At 33.5% G+C, this 22,727-nt stretch overlaps 1 protein-coding gene and 1 long non-coding RNA gene across 2 annotated transcripts; both read left to right on the forward strand.

Annotated features, from left to right (window-relative positions):
* The first annotated feature begins 784 nt into the window (after positions 1–784).
* LOC125493684 (uncharacterized) lies at positions 785–1,477 on the forward strand. The gene has a single exon (XM_048637168.1). It carries the CDS (start codon positions 785–787, stop codon positions 1,475–1,477), a length of 693 nt encoding a protein of 230 aa, XP_048493125.1.
* Positions 1,478–8,556: 7,079 nt separating this feature from the next.
* On the forward strand, positions 8,557–12,216 carry LOC109134375 (uncharacterized). The gene is made up of 2 exons (XR_007269975.2): positions 8,557–9,061; positions 11,909–12,216. It is a non-coding gene; the product is annotated as an uncharacterized LOC109134375 (long non-coding RNA).
* The last annotated feature ends 10,511 nt before the right edge of the window (positions 12,217–22,727 follow it).

The raw sequence follows: 22,727 nt of genomic DNA on the forward strand, positions 1-22,727 counted from the left end.
AAAATTTATATATAACTTTTAATTAATTTCTATAATATGAAAAATAATATAGGTAAAATGTATTTCGAGCCTGCTCACAAATTTTTCGAATCGAACTTTACTATGTTCGGCTCTAGAAAATTTCGTCGAGCTCGTATAATTTAATTTGCGAGCTAGCTAGGCTCCTTAACACCCCTAGATATCTAATAAAAGGAAAAATTGCACTAAAATTTTTTAAGGAAAAATAAATTATATAATGGATTTGTTAAAAAAAAGTAAAAAAATTTATCAATTCACTCTTCCAATAAAACAACCTAATAGGTTGAGCCAACAATAAATGAGATTCCTAATCTAACTTGATTCCCTACCAATTGTAGAAAATGAGATTTGATGAGTTTTATTACTTAAAATTTAGTGGAACAACTTTTGTTAATAAAAAGAGTACTAACATATTTATACAATAGAGTTTTAGAATAATGAAACGCAAAAAACGAGAATAACTTGATTGCATACTACGGTGGAGCAACGAACTGTGTGGCAACAAATTTGGAGGTCCAAAATACCACCGAAAGTCCGAAATTTTGCATGGAAGGCGGCCCACAATGCTTTGCCGGTCAAGGCCAATCTACGGAAGCGTCAGCTTATCGTGGACCCAATTTGTGGGAGATGCGGTGAACAGGAAGAAGATGTGGCTCACTTGTTGCTCTCATGTAGAACTAGCCAAAGAATGTGGTACCTATCTCCGCTGAGGCTGGACCTAGGTAGAATGTGTTCTAGATCTTTTAAAGAATGGGTTATTGAAAAAATGCAGGTGTGTAAGAATTCAGAGTGGTGGGAGATTTTTTGGATGTTATGTTGGTCTATATGGTTGGGGAGAAATGAATGGAATTTTAATGGTCGAGAGTGGGATGATAGAAGACGGATTGACAGGGCTGTGAGTGTTGGTGTTGAATATAAGCATGCGGCGGAAGGAGGGCAAGCTCATCTTCGAAAAGGGGGCAGTGTCATTACAAAATGGGAGGCTCCCGGGCAAGATTTACTGAAGCTGAATGTCGATGCGGCATTTAAAAAAGAAGCTAGAGTGGGAATGGGAGCGGTGCTAAGGGATTGTGTAGGGGACGTACTGATGGCCATGTGTGACTTGTGGAAGGGAGAGTGTGAAGTGCATGTTGGGGAAGCAATGGCAGTGAGGCAAGGGATCAAAGTGGCTATGGAGGCTGGCTTTCTCAGCTTTATAATTGAAACCGACAACACCACTGTTTATCACGCATTGAAAAACAAGAAGACTGAAGCTTCAGCCTTTGGATTGATTCTAAAGGATATATATTTACTGCTGAGTTCATGTGTGAACATATCTTATAGTTGGGTGAGGAGAGAGGGGAACATGGTAGCCCACTCTTTAGCAAAGAAGAGTATAAGTATGGGTGAACTGGGTGTATGGTTGGAAGATATCCCCGATGATGTTGGGGTTTTTGTAAAAGATGATCTCCCAGCTTAATAATATTGCGTGTTTCCAGTCAAAAAAAAACTTGATTGCTCGTAGCCTTTAATCACCTATTAAGAGTATAACTAGTTATTAGGCCCGGGCTATGTCCCGGGTAAGAAAAATTTCATTTATTAATATTGTACTTTGATATGATATCACTAATTACAGCTTGGTCTAGTGGTTAAAACTTTAGTACATGAACTTGAGGTCACGGGATCAAAACCTATACCTTGCAATTTCTATTTTTTTTATTGTACATGGATTATATGAACTAAAACTCCCTAGGGAGAGCGCCACGTGGCACCGTTCCTGGTTCGCGCACGCCTTTTAATATATTAGTATAGATGCATGTTATTTTTAATTGATAACAATAACTTATATTCTGATCTTTTTTTAAAGAAACTTATATTTTAATGATTAACAAGACCCCAACTAATGATATATTTAGAATTAAAATTATATAAATCCTCAAAATAAGGCAAAATTAAAGTGAAATTAATCGAAGACAAAATGTCCGAGAGTATATACTACACCCAAATCTCCATAAAACATCAATTTTCCCAAACTTGTTCAATATCAAAAAACTAATTACACAAGGTGCTGAGCAACAAAATTTCCATCACTTTTCACATGTAACCCGACTATCGAATTAAAATTAATAGTCAAGTACTCGTTCATCTTTTGAAGCCAACCAAGTCTTTCAATAGTTTCAAAATTGTCAACTAATAGTAACACGTCACTAGTAGCACTTCTAAATTTTTATTCTTCTAACAAAATATTTAATTTGATTTTCCAGCTCAAATTATTATTTTATCCAAATCTCCAGCTCATATTTCTTCTCTACACTCTTCATCTTCATACTAATTTGTTTTTGCTAATTCTCCTCTTAATAATAATAATAATAAAAATAATAATAATAATAATAATAATAATAATAATACATCCCTTTTTTAAAAAAAAAAAAAAAAAAAAAACCATGCAAAAACTCTCCTCTTTTTCCGCCCTCCAAAATTATTAATATAAATATTAAATTACTAAAATCTCATAATCTTACTTAAACTCTACCTTGACAATCTCAATAAATAATACTTGTATACTTCCACCCTTAATTTCTCTCTAATAAATCTCACATTATTCTCTCTCCTCCCTCTAACAAACTAAACCTTCCAAACTCATGAATTCGCCGGAAAGTGACCGATCACCGGCAATAAAACTCCAAAAACACCTAATAACAACCGTCAACGGTGGCATTACTATGAATCTTCCAAAAGAAGCCATGATCGACGAAATTCCGGTGAAATATACAAGTCTTCGTGAAGTAATTCCGGCAAATTTCCGGCGAAGAAATAGTGAAGAAGAAATTCAAATAAAGAATCCTTTGGTAAAACAAGCTGCTTTGGCTTATCTTTCGCCGATGTCTACTCCACCACCTGAGTATGATAATTGGTTTAAGAAGCTTTTATTTAGATTTAATGGCGGACGTTTTTTGAGGAGAGAGAAAATTGATTTTGATCACACACATGAGGAAGAGGAAGAGAAGAAGGACAAGGTAGGGTGCATTGACTTTATTAACGACGTCGTTTTTGGGAATTCTGATTCTGGCGGGGATGAAAAACAGAGTTTAATAACGCATGATTGAGTAGAATTCCAATTTTTTTTTTTTTTTTTTTTTTTTTTGTTAATCTAGGTTTTTTTTTTGGAAATTAGTAGGAATTGAGTTAGAAATTAGGGTTTTTGATCTTAGTTTGAAACTAACCACGCGATTACGCCAACGCTATAGGTGATTATAATAGGATGAATCGACTACATGAATTAACATTATATGTGACGGAGTCGTTCGATAAAATTCAAATTGTAAATAATTTTTAATCTTAGTGCTACTAAATTGTTGTAAATATTCTTTTAATTTTATTTAGTATGATGGATTTTTTTTTGGTGAAGTTTATGTACTTATGCACAAAGCTAATAAGATGAATTGTCTACCTCAGTTAAGAATTTATGTTTAATCACCTGTGTGGTAGGCTAAGTAAATTTTTGTGAATATTTTTTTTTCTTTCTCTAATACGATGGATTTTTTTTTGCTGAAGTTTATGTACTGATGCATCTAACACGACGAGGATGAATCGTCTACATGAGTTAAGATTTTATCTTTATCAAGTCATTCAACAGATTTCAAAGTGTAAATAATTTTAAAATTTTAGCGCTAAGTAAATTTTTGTGAATATTCTTTTTCTTTCTCTAATACGATGGATTTTTTTGCTGATGTTTATGTACTCATGCATCTAGTCGGACGAATCGTCTATATGAGTCAAGATTTTATCTTTATCAAGTCATTCGACAAATTTCAACGTGCAAATAATTTTAAGTTTTTAGCACTAAGGGTTTGTTCTTTTCGGCATAAAACAACTTATAGTGACATGTGAGAGTAAAAGTATTGTCAAGAGCTGAACTGATCTGAATTGAACTGAACTGAAAATAAGCCGTGGGAGAACAGGCCTTAAGTAAATTTTTGTGCTTATTCTGTTTTTTGTGCTAGTATGGTGAATTTTTTGGTTATATGCTCATGAAGAAAGCTTTGTGAATACGTTAATGTTAGTGATTTTGCTTCTGCTTAGGTGGATGAATAGATTAATGCTAGTGTAATTTTGCTTCTGCTTAGGTGGATGAATACAAAAATAAAGAATTAGGAGTAGTTGACTGTTCTTAAGAAAGTAAAGAATTAGTTAATTGTTGCACTGTATCCTCTCAACAATGAGAGGTATATTCGATTTTCACCATAGAATAAAGAATTAAATCGATATTTGGATTTGATTACCAGATACACCGTTACAATACACAATAGCGTTGATTTTTCTAGATTTTGTTTTCCGCCGTCTTGATATATTTCCTTTCTTTTTTATATGTTTCCTTTCCTGTAATATACTTCTAGTAGTTAGGCCTCGTTTGGTTCACATGGGAAGTAATTTCTCATGGGAATTTACATTTCATTGGAAATTATTTCCCTTGTTAATTTCCTAGGAATTAGACAAAATTGTTTGGTTGACATCATAGGAAATTGCATTTCCTAGGAAATTACTCACCAAGGGGGGCTTGGTGAGTGATTTCCCATGTTTCATGGGAAATTCTATTTCCCTTGGAATTTGTATTTCCTATGCTTCTCTCATTTCCCTCCAACCAAACACAACACCCATAATGCATTTCCTAGGAATTTCTATTTCCAAGGGAAATAGCTTCCAACCAAACAACACCTTAGTATGAATACGAAACGATGTTCATTGTGTTTGGATTTCCACAAATTCAACTTAACAATTTAATGATTTTATAAGACAAACATAATACGGTTAGCAATCATGGCCATTATAGTTTAGTTTTGATCATAGTCTCATAATCACCTGTGACTTTTTTCTGTATTAAAAATCTAATTATTATTGATCAAAGAGCAAAAATAAGATGCAATCGGAATGTCGGGCTAGATATTAATTACGTTTGAGAAAATGCGAGATAAGTACGGTTAATTATTATGATAATGTAAAATTCGTTGGAGAGGACGGTAGATCATTATTGTTAATTATTAAGATAATTTGAAATTGTAGATAAGTCTCTTAAAATTTTATATGGAACAAAAATCACTCTTAAAATTATCTATTGAAAATAGTAGTTCATAACACGGTCTGTTCTCACCTGTTCAGTTCAGTTGCAATCAGTTCAGTTCAGTTGCAATCAGTTCAATGTAGCTCCAACTATCATTTATATTAGTTATAATTTAATTCAATTCGGATCGATTTGGTCCAGTTGCATTAAGTTCGGTTTAGTTGCAATCAGTTTAATCCAATTCAGTTCAGTTTAGTTTAATTCAATTCAGTTGTTTTACATAACATGCCCTCACTCTTCAAGAAAAATTTGTTCCACACAATACCCATTCCGTGTTTTTAAAATTGATGATGAAATTTAGTGAAATAACTTGTTCTCGGGCAAACCAATTTAGGGTTGCTATAAGTACACAAACTTATTAAGGGTCTAGTCTTACCAGCTTATTTCCAATTTAGTTCAGTTCAGTTCAGTTGCAATCAATTCAGTTTAGTTCCTAACTTATTTGTCTGATAATTTTTATTATTATTTTTTAATAACTTATTATTATTATTTTTGATAACTTATTATTATTAATCATATAATATATTTATTGTTACAGTTATTATTAATTATTGACATATTATATTATTAAAAACTATTATTATCATCAATTAATGTTTATTATATTATATTATATTATATTATATTATATTATATTATATTATATTATATTATATTATATTATATTATATTATATTATATTATATTATATTATATTATATTATATTATATTATATTTTATTATATTATATTATATTATATTATATTATATTATATTATATTATATTATATTATATTATATTATATTATATTATATTATATTATATTATATTATCACCAAATACCCCCGACAAATCAAAAAATTCACAATATACCCTCAATGTTCCAGAAATGCACCATATACCCCTAAGTGTTCGAAAACGTTCACCAAATACCCTTTTTCTAACTGCCGTTAAGTCACCGTTAGTTTTATTTACGATTTTGCCATTATTAACCCTAAACCCTAATTCTAATCTAACCCTAAACCCTAATCTAACCCTTACTCTTACCCAAACCCTAATCCTAACCCTAACCCAGCCTAACACCCCTCCACCCTAGGCCCAAACCCCCACCCTGACCCCCAGCCCCACCCCTTCCCCCTCCACCGCCGCATCCCCCTCCTTCCACCGTCGGCCCCCTCCATGGCAACATCCCTCCCGTCGAAGCCTCCCGTCAAACGCGCAACCCCTCCCCTCCTGTCAGACGTGCAACCTTCCTCCCCTTCCCCTCCCCCTCCCCTCCCGTCAGATGCGCAACCCCTCCCCCGTCAAACGCGCAACCTTCCTCCCCCTCCCCTCCCCCTCCGTCAGATGCGCAACCCTCCTCCCCTCCCCTTCGAATTTCGATTTTATTTTCGAAAATGGGGGTTGCGATGGAAGGGGTTGCGGGTCCGTCGGAAATGCGAGGCAGAGGGAGGGGGTTTGTCGAAAATGGGTTGCAGATCTGAAGGGAGAAAGGGTGTTGTGATGGAGGGGGGTTGTGGGTTCGTCGGAAATGCGAGCCAGTGGGGAGGGGGGTTGCGAGTCTGACGGGGGAGGGAGGTTGCGGGTTCGTCGGAAATGCGAGGCGGGGAGGGGGGGTTGTGGGTCCGTCAGAAATGCGGGGCAGAGGGAGGGGGTTGCGAGGCAGGGGGAGGGGGGTTGCAGGGGGTTGCGAGTCTGACGGGGGAGGGGGTTGCGGGGGCTGCAGGCTGGTGGGCAGTGGGGGGGGGGTCAGGTGGTACGGCAGTTGGGGCTGGGCTAGGGTGGAGGGGAAGGGGTGGGGGTGGGGTGGTTTAGGGGTTAGATTATGATTAGGGATTAGTGTTTAGATTAGGGTTAGGAATTAGGTTTAGAAGTTAGGGTTAGGAGTTAATAATGGCAAAATCGTAAATAAAGCTAACGGTGACTTAACGGCGGTTAAAAAAAGGGTATTTGGTGCACAAAAATGAAAAGTCAAGGGTATATGGTGAATTGTTGAAACATTGAGGGTATATTGTGAATTTTTTGATTTGTCGGGGGTATTTGATGAAAAAACCGTATATTATATTATATTATATTATACTATATTATACTATATTATACTATATTATACTATATTATACTATATTATATTATATTATATTATATTATATTATATTATATTATATTATATTATATTATATTATATTATATTATTTATTTATATTATATTATATTATATTATATTATATTATATTATATTATATTATATTATATTATATTATATTATATTATATTATATTATATATTTATATTATATTATATTATATTATATTATATTATATTATATTATATTATATTATATTATATTATATTATATTATTATATTATATTATATATATTATATTATATTATATTATATTATATTATATTAATTATTTATATTATATTATATTATATTATATTATATTATATTATATTATATTATATTATATTATATTATGTTATGTTATGTTATGTTATGTTATGTTATGTTATGTTATGTTATGTTATGTTATATTATATTATATTATATTATAATTTAATTCAGTTCTGTTTAATTTAATTCCAATCAGTTCATTTCAATTTAATTGCAATCAGTTTAGTTCAATTGTGTTTATGCCATATAAAACAGACCCTAAATTAGTTATAGTGCAATTAAGGCTATGTTTAGTTCACCTGAAATTTTCTGATCTGAACTTATCTGATCTAATCTGAACTTATTTTTTCTGATCTAATTTGATTTGATCTGAACTGATCTGATTACATGATCTTATCTTTTAGATTTTTCTCAATATATAAGAAAAAATATAGTCATGTGGGGTCTTGTTTGATTCGTCTCAATGAGTACTTTATTAATATTCAATTATTATAATTTTTACTAATATGTAATGAAAGATATAATGATTTTTAAATATAAGCATGATCTAAATTGATATGATCTGAACTTATTTTTTCTGATCTGATCTGATCTGATATGATATGAAATAAGCAAAGATAAGGTGAACTGAACATAGCCTAAACTTGTAAGGACGTTGTTTGCCATCACTGATCATCATAAGTGATGTTGTAATACCCCGAACCTTAATATCGTTTTATTAGTTATTAATTATGTCTATTAGCGTAATTACATTCTAATTTTTTTTAAATAATGATGGTTACAATTATTTTGTAAAATAAATATATTTACTTTAATTATTGCAGAAGTGATTTATTTTATGATAAACGATTTTATAATATAGTTTATGAATTTAATAAGAAAATCCTACATTTTTACTATATGATTTTGAATTGATATTTTGAAGTCCAAACTAATCTAACACTTGTAAAAAGATCCTAGTTTGACATTTTATTTTGACATTCAAAGAAATAATAGGAATGAAGAAAGCTGATGTTCAGCTTCTCCAAACCAACACACAACCGACCCACCTCCCCTACTCCCTCCTTGTTCCCTACTCTAAGCTCTCCTATGGTGAACCACCATTCATCCTCTAACACCTTCATTTCTTGTCTCCAAACAATCGCCCATAAATATACAGAGGAACCAAGCTTGAAATCAGAAAATCAAACTCACAAAAACTCACCAAAAATCCTCTTCTTCTCACTCCTCTTCTCACGGCACTACCGAGCCACCACCACAGCGCACACCACTCTCTGCGCGCCACCACCCTCTGACTGACGAAGTCGCGTCAGTCCTCGCCGGCGACCCACAGCCGTCGCTGCTCTCTCCCTCTCTCTCCTCTTTCCTTCGCTTCCCCTCCCTCGTGTCTTGCCCCTTCGTGCTGCTGTTGCTTTTGCTCGTTGCTGCTGCCGGAACTCCGACGACCGCCGCCGCAGAACTCCCCTGTCGCTACGCTGCACGCCGGAGTTAACTGGATCCGCCGTTCAGTTCGCCGGAGCTCCGAGCTCCCTTGCCTCTCTGTTTCGTCCCTGCTCCAAGTGAGCAGAGGTACTACCCCCTTATTTCTTTTAATTTCCCTCTAAAAATCTGATTTCAAGTTATAAGTACCTACTTATGCAAGCCTACTTAGTACCCATTAGCTAATTAATCTAAATTGGGCCTAATATCTGATTTACATTTGCAAAACCAATTCACTTCATTGTTGCATGTACATTAGTTGGGCTGAAAATCTGATTTACTCTACTTCATTGTTGCATGTGTGTTATTTGGACTCAAATCATATTTTTATATTGTTATTTGAGCCACCAAGTTAATTGTTGGGCTATTAGAGTTTAACTAAAACTGATTTGCCTAATTAAACTACCTAGTTTATTTTATCCCTTGACTTGTTGGGCTAATTAAAGACTAAGTTGATTTAGTTTATTTTAATGAAGATACCTAGCCTAAATATTTTAATTGGGTTACTTTATTCTTATGATTAAGTTATGCTAAACTAAATATTCTACTAAAGGAAATGGTTGTAAATGGTTTATGTTATATATTATTTCATTAATCAGTGTTGATGGCATTACGTTACACTTAAGATGTATTTATTAACTATGTTAGGTCATCACTATATTTGAGTGATTTGGAAAGCTAAGTGTATCATTGGGCTAAGGTGAAGATTATTTGGAGTTGAATTATGTTTAATGACGGTAGTCAATCATGTGAACTATTTAAGCTTATTATATGAATATGAATGATTATGGAATAATATGTCTTGCATTTCATAAGTGAACGAAACGTGTGAAAAGATGATTCTTGTTCTCGAAATGACGCATATGAAATGTTTACTATGATGAATGTTCATGTATTTCGAGTACCTTATACTTCTAAAATAATTTGAAAGTATGAATGACTCTTAAATAATATAAAGTATGAAAAGACAATTATGTTTTTGTTATGCTTTTGCTATGATTCTGAAAAAAAAAACATATAAAGTTATGAGGTATCCTTATAGATTCCCGAATTATGCAAAGGTCTGTGTTATGATCTTTCTGAAACGAACTGAAAGTATAGGATGTATGACTCTGATATGAAATAGTTGATATGTAAATGATGTTTATCAAATGATTTGAGGCTATGTGGTATATGATGATCACAATGTTATGAAAATACGACTGTGATTACTTTTTCCTGATTCTGACTACTTTTCCTGATTATGATTTTGATGACGTAATGTAACTATGATATGATATGAAAGGTTTATGAAATGATGATTTCTGATGAAATAAAATGACTGATGGTTATGAAAATATGAGTATGATGACACTATGATGTTAATGATGTTTCATGATTACGATGACAATGATGTAATGTAATTATGATATGTATAAGGAACGAAACATGATAAAGTAAAGTGGAAGATGGTTCTTGGCAAGTATGTGGGCACCGAAAGTATCACCTATGTTGTGGCCGCCTTTCTGATAAAATGTGGGCACCGAAAGTGTCACCTATGTTGTGGCCGCCTTTCTGATAAAATGTGGCACCGAAAGTGTCACCTAAGTTGTGGCCGCCTTTCTGTATGTTTTAGGGAGACGTCCCTATATGTTATATGTGATACTTGCCAAGTTACCAATGTAAATAAATAAGATGGAAAGATAAGGATAAAGCTTATGATATAATATGAATTGTTGAGATGCTTCTTATATGTTATGATACTATAAAGTATGATGACTCTGATGTTATGAAAATGTGATTATGAATGCTATTATGTGTTATGATTTCATGCACGATGTTAATGATGTATGAAGTGAAAGTTATGTAATGATTTATGCATATAATGATTTCGATCAATGATACCATGAGTGATTCTCAAAGTATATGTTTAAGAATGGTATATGTTATGTGTAACCTTGATGTCTAGCAATTATGTATGCTCGTATATGTTATGAAATGATGAGTTCGAATGTTTGAGTATGACTTTGTAATGATATGACTATGTGATGCTATGACTCGATGAATGCTTATGAATGTTATGGATAAGCATGTTTATGAAGTATGGATATATGATTTATGATTCTATTATGATTTATGGATGTTGTTCGGAAATATGAATATGTGCAAGTTTGTAAAAGTGGATGGTTCTGCTGACTTGGCATTATGAACTGAACTGGCAAATGGGTAAGTTACAGGTGGAGGTAATTATGTGATATACGAATGAAACGGACCAAAATGGTCATATGAGAATGTTAATGTTATGTCCAAAACCTGTACTTACCAATGAACTATGATCATGCAAATGTTCCTTGTCAGCAGACTATTCAATGATGACGTTTTCTGGTAGTATTTCCGAACAACTACCAATACAATATATGGTTTATGATACCCCTCTTTGTGTCAAACACATGTTATCGCCTGTTATATAGAATTGGACATAATTAAGCTACAATATGAGGTACGGTAATGATTGTAGTAAGTTATATGTGTTGTTATGAGTTACTAGCAAAAGACTAAAGCAACAAAGTTGTAGAACACTGTCATGTTATCTTAAATTCCTGATAAGAAGTCGATATATGAAAGTCATAATGAAAAGTACTAAATACTTATAGAAAAGATCAAAGATGGTTATGTGATTCTTCCATGGTAAGTTGGATTAAAGTGTAGAAGTTGTAACAGTTAAAAGATGAAGGAATGGTAGAATGAAGATAGATTAAGTTATGCATCGATGTTAATGTTGCTATGTGGTTGTAATATGGTTATGAATGATGTAAACATGATGATGATTACATGAGAGTCGTAGACACCAAAGCCTGTCTTAAGAATGTTTTATGGGTTAGTACTCAGCGTTGTGCTGATATGTGTCAAATGTTTTGTTTTGTCACTACTGTGGCCTGTCACTTTGGTGGGTGGCAGTGTTACAATGGTTTCAGGTTGAAGTTATGGAGCACTCCTTCCAAGGTAGAAGCAGTTACATGCTAAGAGTTCAACTATGTTGATTTTATGTTTCTTATGAAGCGAGGACGTTCCACTTTGTATTAGATAATAATAGATGAGTTAGTTTTATTTCTAGTGCTGGATGAGCAATATTGCTCCTAATTCACTTTAGATGTACTCCGCGGAAGCATTGAGTTAAGGATTTGGGAATGTTTTATTTGTAACAGGTTCCTCAAGCATCTTTCCCATTATGGGTTGACCAATTTACAAAGGAGACTCTGCCGAAATTTCTAGAGAATAATTAAGCTATTATAAAAGTGTTTTTGTAAAGAGTGACAAATCTAAGAAATGTCCATGTAAGTTAATGTTAAATGTTGCCTTGTATTTTCCCTTAGTGGAAAATACGGCGGTAACGCGCCGACTAAGTTAAGGTTTTCCGCTGCTAAACTTGATTAGTTGACTTAATAAGGATAAGTTAAGTCGGGGCGTTACAGATGTGCCCCAAACGGCCCAATGAAGTCAATATGTTTTATCTACTAAAAACCTCCTATGTTAGATTCTCTATACCTTTCCAATTCACATATTTGATATGTGTATACTAGCTATCAAATATAGAGGGAATTTACTTATAATCGAATTATATAAGTAGATGTACTATCATTATCAAATCTAAAAATAAACATCCTCACCATTTAATAATAATAGTCATAATGTTGCAACCCTTTGACATTAAGGATCCATCATAACTTCACCACAACTAGGGGTGCAATGAGGCAAGACAACTCGTGAGTTACTCGAGATCGACTCGGACAAAACTCAATTAAAGCTCGACTCAAGTAAATTCGATCGAACTCGAGGTCGACTCGAACACTCGTGAGAAGCTCGAATACCCAATTATCAATATCAAAATACCTAAATTCAACAGTATTCCGCCTTATTGTTGCGTTAACATGAGACAATTGCAAGCTACTCGAAATCTATTAAGTGAAAGCTCGACTCGGTCAAACCTCGACTCGAGTGAGCTCGACTCAACTCAAACGCGACTTAAGATGCTAATGAGTCGAGTCGACATAGCTCAAACTCGAACTCGAACTCGAACTCGACTCAACTCGCATCATTATCACCCTTAACCACAACACAATTTCTATTTACTGTTCAAATTTAACTAAAATACAAGTATGTTGACGAATCTGGCAAAAATGTTTCTTTGAACTAAAAGTTGGATTAGTAAAAAAACATAAAATAAATTTACTTGACACCAAAAGCTTTAATCGAATTAGGGTCCGTTTGGTTGGAAATATTTTAGGCTTGGAAACGGATTGAGGTAACACACTCCCTTATTTTATGTTTGGTTGGGTTATCCATTTTTTTCACTCCCTTACTAGCCCAATTTTGATTCTCCCATCTTGAAACCCTCCTCACACCACATGAAACAAAAAGTAAGGGAGTCATTAGGCCAATGATTCAATTCCTACATCAAAACAAACAAGTGTCTAAAGTAACACATTCCATTTCCATTCCATCCTTTCATCCCATTCCATTCCCTTTCCATTTCTTATTTTGAACCAAACGACCCCTTAGTTGATTCAACCTTTAATCGAATTATTGGGACTCATTGTTCAATAGATAAACCCACATCTCACGTATAAGGCCCAATAAGTAGTGAAGTGATGTTGGACTCATTATTGAGACGCATCATTCTTCTCCCTCCTAAATGAAGGGGTTGCCCATTTTTTAAAGCCCACTCCTAATCTTAGGAAATAAGAACCCATACAATAGTGAGACCCACCTTGGGACCCTCTTTATCCTCCATTAACATTTAGCTCAGCTCTCTCTCTGACTCTTTCCATCATCAATTATCATCCATAATGTATATTAAAAAATATCTACAAAATAATATAGAATAAAATCACTCCCTCTTTTAATAGTTATTTTGATAATATTTGCACACCTTTCACATATTGCACTTTTGATTATATCTTTTTACTAATAAATTTAAAAAAGTTAATGATCAAAGTTGTGCCTCACTAGAGCTAAATTGAACCAATAATTATTTTAATATAACTTTCAGTCTTTCACACGAGTCCACTCATGGTACACCCGGGTGTACCATGCTCATGGTACACCCAGGTATTTTCGTAATTAATTGGAACTCTAAGGACACGCTGGTAATTTTGGGTAATATTTGTTCTTTCTCCATCTTCCTTCCAATGCTTAGAAACAGAAAAAACTACAGAGGAAACAACCCAACCTCTCTCTCCTCTTCCTCTTCTGCGTATTCTCTTCTTCTGTGTGCTTCGTTGCCATTTTTTCCGGCGATGCTGTCGCTACTTTTGTTGCTGCTCATTTCCGTCGATAAGGCGTCGTTTCTTTCCGGCGAAAACTATGGCGTTTATTCTCGCTCTTCTTCTCGCCAGAATCATAAATTAAAACTTCCAGATCTGAAATTTCGAAATCAAAATGATTCGAAATTGTTTCACAGGTTGCAAGTTATAGGATTTGATGAATATGAGATTGTAATTTTCTCTCTTTTCGTCCTATATTGATAATTTGATTTGCATGTTATTATAATGATAATTGTTGAGGAGAGAGAAATTTTTTGTTCATATAATACCTATTCCCAGGTTACTGCTATTAATGCAGCAAAAAATTGATTGTTCATTTAATAGCAGTTGATTATTTACTACAATTTTAAACCACAATGAGCATAAATTTACAATTATAATCCAAAAACCGAAATTTTTTTTCATTTCATACAACAATGAGCAAAAATTTACTGCTCATACCAATTGCTTATACTCTTTGAATGTAGAATAAGCATGTTCATTATCATTCTTTGTTATATCATTATTTGCTCATTAATAACATAATGAATATTGATCATGAACATTGAATTGTTTATGAAAAACATAACAACTACTCATTTAAAAACTATACATTGTTTTATCATTTCAAAAATGTGCAGATAGACTTGTTTTACTTGCTCAAGAGACATAGTGACAGAGGAGAGAGAAATGTAAAGAAAAAGAGGAGAGAGAAACGTAAAGAAAAAGAGGAGAGAGAAATCAGAGAAATATAATATTACCTAGGCTCAAAAGTTTGGGCTCAAAAGTTTGGGCTGCGTGTACTTAAGTTGCAATAAATTACGAAAATGTCCCTGGGTGTACCATGCTCATGGTACACCCAGGTCTACTATAAAGATTCTCCTTTCACACTCCACACATATTCCAATTTCTATCATATATTTTTATGATAATAAATTTACAAGCAATGTTAATGATCAAAGTTATGTCTTATCAGAGCTAAAATAAACCACTATGATTAAAAAAAATACAATTCTCCTCTTGATGTAATATCTTTTGTAATATAGTGTTTTTGTAGAATTAGCTTTCCCAATGCAACTAAGACTAATACTTCTTTTGTATTTTTTTTTAAATCTTTTCTGCTTTTATTATGCGCTTTTCTCAATTTACTTCTTTGACCTTAATGTATTTTACATTATACATATTAGTTTAAACTACAACGAATGAATATTAATAAAATACTTATTGAGTTGAATCAAACACCACCACAAATGAATATATTTTTTCTTATATATTAATAAAATGCTATGAATATTCTTTTTCTTTCTCTAATACAGTGGATTTTAATTCGTGAATTTATGTATGATGAATCGTCTACATATGTCAAGATTTTATCTTTATCGAGTCATTCGACATATTTCAATGTGTAAATAATTCCAAATTTCTTGCGCTAGTAAATTTTTGTGATTGTTTTTGTTAGTATGGTGAATTTGTGTTCATGCACAAAGCTTTGTGAATACATTAATGTTAGTAATTTTACTTCTGCTTAGGTGGATGAATACATTAATGTTGGTGCAATTTTGCTTCTGCTTATGTGTATGAATACAAAAATAAAGAATTAGGAGTAGTTGACTGTTCAAAGTAAAGAATTAGTTAATTGTTGCACTGTATCCTCTCAACAATGAGAGGTATATTCGATTTTCAGTGAATAAAATCTTAACCTAAAATAAAGAATATTATCTTGATAATTAACAATACTTATCCACCGTCTTCTCACACAAGTTCTATATTATCACACTTCCTCCGTTTTTTTTTACATGTTACAGTTTTGAAAAGTTCAATTGCCTAGGCAAAATTTTAATAAGAGATTAAGAGAAAGGGTGGGGATTAAAGGGAGTGCGGAACACACCAGTGAACCACCACCACCAGTGGGCCACATTAGTGCGCCATCGCTGCGACCATCATAAGACCAAATCGACCACTGACACAACCAAATCGACCACCGACACCACCAAAACGACCATTGACACCCTCCCCCTCCTCTTCTCCTGCTGCGCGCAACCCCCTCCCCTTCTCCTTCCCTTGCAACCGCGCGATTAGGGTTTCCGACGGGTGGGGTGGGGTTTTCAAGGGGTGGGTGGGGGTTTTTGGCGAGTATGGTGGTGTTTTCGAGACTGGGGTGGGGTTTTCAGTGCATGGGGTAAGGTTTTCAAGGGGTAGGTAGGTGGGATTTTCAGTGGCTGGGTGGGGTTCTCGACGGGTAGGGTGGGGTTTTCGGCGGATGGGGTAGGGTTTTCGGCAAGTGGGGTGGTGTTTTGACGGGTGCGGTGGTGGGGTGGTGTTTTGACGGGTGCGGTGGTGGGGTGGGGGATGCTGCAGTGGTGGAGATGGGAGCTGATGCAGTGGTGGGGAGGGGGTTGGACTGCTAGGGTGGGTGGAAGAAGGATGGTGGTTAATTGTTAATTGTTAATTTAGGTTAAATTTGGTTAAATTAAATAGGTTTAATTTTGATTAATTTTTATAAGTAAGGGTAAGTTGGTAATTTAATAGGTTAAAACTTACCAATTTGGAAAAGAAAAAAAGTATAACATATATTTCAGTTCACCTTATTTTTGCTTATTTCAGATCTAATCAGATCAGATCAGATCAGATCAAATCAGTTCATATCATGCTTATATTCAAAAACTCATTATTATTATTAAATATCTTTCATTACATATTAGTTAAAATTATAATAATTGAATATTAATAAAGTACTCATTGAGACGAATCAAACAAGACCCACATGACTATATTTTTTCTTATATTTGAGAAAAATCTAAAAGATTCTATCTAATTGTGAATAGTGCAAGATTCTAAGTGAGAAAATAAAAAAAATACAAAGTGGTATTATTATTTATTAGTAGATTTGTTCAAAGAATTATTATTGTTGTTGTTGTTGTGTGTTGTTGTTGTTGTGTGTTGTACTTATTAATATTGGTAATTATTATTAATCTTGTTGTTACCATTTAAATGTCATTGTTATCATTATTTAAGTTATTTTGTTGTTATTAAAAAAAAGAAAATTAAAAGCCACGTGTTAAGAACATAAGATTGACGCAAAAATAAGAAATATATAAAATATGATATCTCAAATTCATGACAACGAAACTACTAAGTTCGGATTACATTTCCTTCATTTTTTTAATTCATTTAGGGGAGGGTATTAGCATGAGGACGGTGTTTGCATGATTAAAATAGGATTTTAATCTAGTGGGAGTATAAAAGTTGTTTATACATTTTTCAATACATGTGTGTATATAATTATATATATATATATTATATATATATAAATTATATATATATATATATATATATATATAATTGTTATATTGTTTCATGTTTTAATTAAGTTGTTAATTAGAATATGATATATATGTATGATTCATGAATTGCATGCTTTGCATTTTTATGCTTAATATGATTATGTATAATTTTTTGGCATGAATTCTTGAATTGAGGCCAAGTATGATTTATTTATGCGTAAAAATGTTTTAATGTATAAATAAAATCATACGTTTATCGATTAAAATTACCTGAATTGAGATCGGAAAAAATGAAAGCAGTGCCCTGCTCACGGGTTGCGACACAGGTTGCGGATGGCGACGTAGCTCGCGGGTGGCAACGCAGCTTGCGGGTCGCGAGCGGTGCTCTGGCCGCAACGCCTCGTTTTCTTCAATGGATTAAGACGTTTAATCCGTTTATCACTTAATGCATATTAAGTAGCTATTAACCTTGGTATCCTATGCTACTATTTAAATGAATTAAAATTATGTTGGATGTTGACTTTTATGATATTTATTATAGGTTGTTAGTTTTAATAGGTTGATTAGATCTATCATGCTAGTATATGTGATTAAATATCATGCTATGTTTATATTTTATTGTGATTAAAATATATGTGGTGCCTAAAAGTGCTCAAGTATTGTTCTTTAAATTTTATAGTTGATTAAATTTGTTAGATTAATATTTTAGAGACTTTAAGAGATAAATTAAAATTTATCTTAAGGTACTAACCATTTGATTTGATTTGAGATTAAATCTAGATGGTGTTATTATGTTTTAAAGTTGTTAAAGCATGATAATTTTTTTTAATAGTTGATCAAAATGCATGTTTATATATTTGATGTTACGGATGTATGTTGTGACTAGTATGGCCCAAACTTGGACAAAAAAAACGATCTGCGTATCGTTAATGTATTTTTGTAATCTAAATATGATCTACGTATCATTGGTATTTTTGTAATATTTTAGTTTATAATTACAAAAAAATATATTTATTCAAGTAGTAATAAGAAGAATGGTGATTCAATCTTATCCTATGAAGCACAAAGATGAAGATCCATGGTGATTCAACAATGGAGGCCTTAAAGAGTAGTCTTTAGGTTCAGGGGACATACTAGGATCACATTTTATTTTGCATTTAAGTATTTTATTTTAAATGCTTTCTAAGTTTATTATGCTTGTGTTTAATTATTTAAATGTTCGCTAGTAGTTAAATCAACATAAGAATTTACTTAGGTCCCTTAAAATAAAATATTGGGTTTTTGCTATTCCAAATAAACACCTACTAAAACTTGATCGTTAGTAATAAGTTCTGCCAAAGCAGAGTGTTACTTCCAATCTTGGGCTAATTAGAGTAAATTTTCGAAATTTAGTTTGGCCCAACAAATTCATCAAAACATTTTTGGATTTCGTAGCACATGATTGGGTTTTGTGTTGGGGTGACAAACTCTGTCTAGGATTAGGAAGGCTTTCCCCAATGTTGTGGGTAATTCCTTACCTCGGAGCTATAATCACCTTGGCAATCACCCATCGACTAAGAATTACAATTATTGTTGTAATTAGTAAAAGAGTTTACTTACCTTTTAAAACCTGGTTTTAAGTAGAGGCCAAAGTCCACTTATAAATCATGTTTGATAAAATCTTAGAATCACTTATTTCAAAAAGGAACATTTTGAAATTGATCAAGTGCATGACTTTTATTTTAAAATGTCTAAAATTTGTTAAAACCTATTATGATAAACATACTTATTACTTTTGCCTTCTATGTAGATATCATGTCTGGTAACAACAATAATTCACCTTTTAACTTACGTTCAATCCTTGAGAATGATAAGTTGAACGGGAACAACTTTCTTGATTGGGAAAGAAATTTAAGAATTGTTCTTAGGTTCGAAGGTCAAGAGGATGTTCTTGAAACCACGATCCCAATTTTAACTGCTACCTCTACTAAAGCCGAAAAGGAGGCCCATAAGGCCATTGCAGAAAGGTCAGTAATTGTTACTTGCCTTATGCTCGCGGCTATGGAACCAAGCCTTCAAAATAGGTTGACAAGCTTGGATGCCTACAATAATTCGACAGCTGAAAACCATGTTTCAGCAACAAGCTCAGATTGAGAGGTATGATACTCACAAGGCTAGTCTTGAGTATGCGTTATTTGAAGGCAAGCCGGTCACCACTCATGTCTTCGAAATGATCGATTATTTCTAGGCAATGGAGAGGTTGTGTTTTCCTTATAGCCAAGAGTTGGCTACTAACATCATACGGCACTCACTTCATGAAGGGTTCAATCAATTTAGGTTGAACTTTAATATGAATGGGGTGACCAAGACCCTTGTTGAGTTACATGGGATGCTCATGACTGCCAAGCAAAACATCCCTTTTGCACCTAAGAAGGAAGTTCTTATGGTTCAAAAGGGAAAGGGTTTAAAGAAGGAATGGGCTGGCAAGAAAAAGCAACATAAGGGCAAGCAAGTTGCCACTAAGACTGCTGATAAGCCACGGACAACGGCAAAGAAAAGGTATCCGCAAATGCCAAGTGCTTCTATTGTGACCAAATAGTTCGTTGGAAGCTTGTGAGGAGATAATCTTTTATAGCAAGGGCATGGACGATTATAGTTGGGGTAGTTGAATTTGAAAGGTTTGGATCTAGGACTTACGTCCCTTGATTCAGTGGGAGAGGTAGGTGTATTGTGATTGTTATGATCCAAATTTGAGGTAGGAATGATATCGGAGGTAGAAGAGATACAAGGATTGTGATCCATAATGGAATTAGCAGGGATATCGGGCCGACTAGTGTGAAGGGGAATGGTATGAGTAGGACAATGAGCCTTAAGGAGAGAGGCATATATAGTTGATTTTAGGAGGGATTGCTGACATTAATGGAGAAAGAGAGAGGGACACTATGATGGGAAAACCGAATGGGGAAAAAAGAAGAGTGCAGTGAGTGAGGTGGACCCAAAAAAGGGGATAGAACAAGTATACATAGTGCAGGGGGCACATAGTGCATGGAATGTGAATCGACAGAAGGGGGCATTGGGGATAGAAATCACACTTAAGAGGGGAAGGGCGTTGGGTTAAATCAGCAAAGCCAACAAATACCTTCAAACAAAACATGTAAAAAGAAAAGTAATTATGACTAGAAGAGTGAATAATGGCAAAAAACTTCCCTTGAGTGGATGAAAGTGTGCTTTTGCAATTGGGAAGGAGGAAGAAAATGTTGTGGTCACCACGATTGGGCAGTTGTCTTATATTTGAAGAGCCTGGCACCCATAGGGAGAGGTCTAATAGCCATCATAATAGCTATTACTAATGATTTCAAAAAAGAGATGAGTATTCTTTAATCCAACTCTTAGAGATTGAAATGATGATTGTTGATTCTTTCGAGTAAAGATGACTTAGGCTAGCTTTTGTAAATCCTTGATAACTAAAGAGATAGACAGATATGGGGAAAACCCAAAAAGTTTCATGATTAATGTTTTGGATTTCATGGTTTCTTTGTAAGGGAACCAAGAAATTGGGAAAAGTCCAAAGAGGATTATAGCTGGATGGTTCGGTTGGGATAAAAAAAAATTGGCTTTTGTTGGATGGAGCATTGGGGAAGATGAACAGTGGGGAAACTTGGGGACTTTTTTTCGCCTTTTCTTTCTCTTTCTAGAGTTCACTAACATCTTTTGGTTCTTTGTATGTAGCTCAACTAATAGGAGAGAAAAGATTATGTATTGATAAAAATTGAATATGGGCCAAATGAGTGTTGAAAATTAATATAATAATGGTGGTACTATATTAGAAATGAAACTATTAAAACTAATTTGAAACAAACAAAAAAATAAAATTTTAAAATTATTATAGGACGGAGAGAGTAATTAGAGATCTAGTTTAGCAAAATATAGGGTTAAGATGTGTTAATCATTTACCTAAACTAGCTAGAACAGTCTCAACAACTAAGATCTTTCACATGACTAATGAGAGATTATTCTATTAAGTTAATAATCAAAACTGAAAAGATAGGGATAAACAAATTGAAATTACAAGCTTATAATTTTGTTTCACAAACAACTTATATTATAAATAGTGCGTAATGTAGTGGTATTTTTGCAACTTTTGGGACTATAATTTTTTCAAAACAACCACTTTTCTCGGAAAGACTCATAATTTATACACCTCCGTCCATACTAGTGTCATGTATGGAAAAAAAGGAACATCATTGATTATGTTGTTTCCCATCCATTATATAACTTTGTAGCTTTAAATTAAGTTTAGTGGAACAATGGATGTCTTTGTTTTTTTTTTTTTTTTTAGACTAACAACTATTTTGGGACATCTAAAAAAGAAAATTTTGACAACTAAAATGGGAAGGAGGGAGCACTAAATTTACATAAAGCATCCATATGAAATACTTCAACCCTGTTTAGTTCATTTAAAAATATGTTCCATTTAATAAGGTCGAATCCTTTTAAATTTTAATTTTATCAATTCAGTACACTTAAATTCAATCAATTCAGCGAAAACCTGTTCAACTAAAATAAGTTCAATTCAACAAAAATTAATTTAATTCAGTTAAATTTAAATCTAATTAGAAGTATATATATATCGAGTTGAATTTAACAACAGATTTCATAAAAACGGTAAAAAAAAACATAATTTATCAACACATATCTTTTATGTAGCACTTTATGCGAGAAACGTCCTTTTACAATCTCTTTGACTACTTAAGACCTAAATTTTTTATTTTGTTGCGATATACAACCATACCTTATTTCTAGGCGTTTATCCATCAGTTTCTGGCATTGTCCCACCAATTTTCAACTTTTTACATACCACTTTTTTAATCAATGTCGCACGTGTCGAATTTTTCCTCTTCCCACCCTTTCCCTTATGTTTTCCCCTCATAAGAGTATAAAAACCCGACGCACCTGTGGAACGCATGAGAGATTTGAGTGGGTCACTAAAATTTGGTTGGGTAATGTCGAAAAATAGGACAAGTTTATTATTCGCAAACGCATAAAATTTCAAGGTGTTCGATAGCCTGCAAATCATAAAATGTTATTTCTTGCAAAAAGTTGTATATAATATATCTATTCTAACAAATTAAAAAAATAGATGTTTGAATAGCTTAAACTATAAGAGGGAGAGATTGTAGCTTAGTGGAGTACCACCTCGAATTTCAAGGT

This window comes from Beta vulgaris, chromosome 9 (genome assembly GCF_026745355.1).
Source record: "Beta vulgaris subsp. vulgaris cultivar EL10 chromosome 9, EL10.2, whole genome shotgun sequence".
NCBI classification, from domain to species: Eukaryota; Viridiplantae; Streptophyta; class Magnoliopsida; order Caryophyllales; family Amaranthaceae; genus Beta; species Beta vulgaris.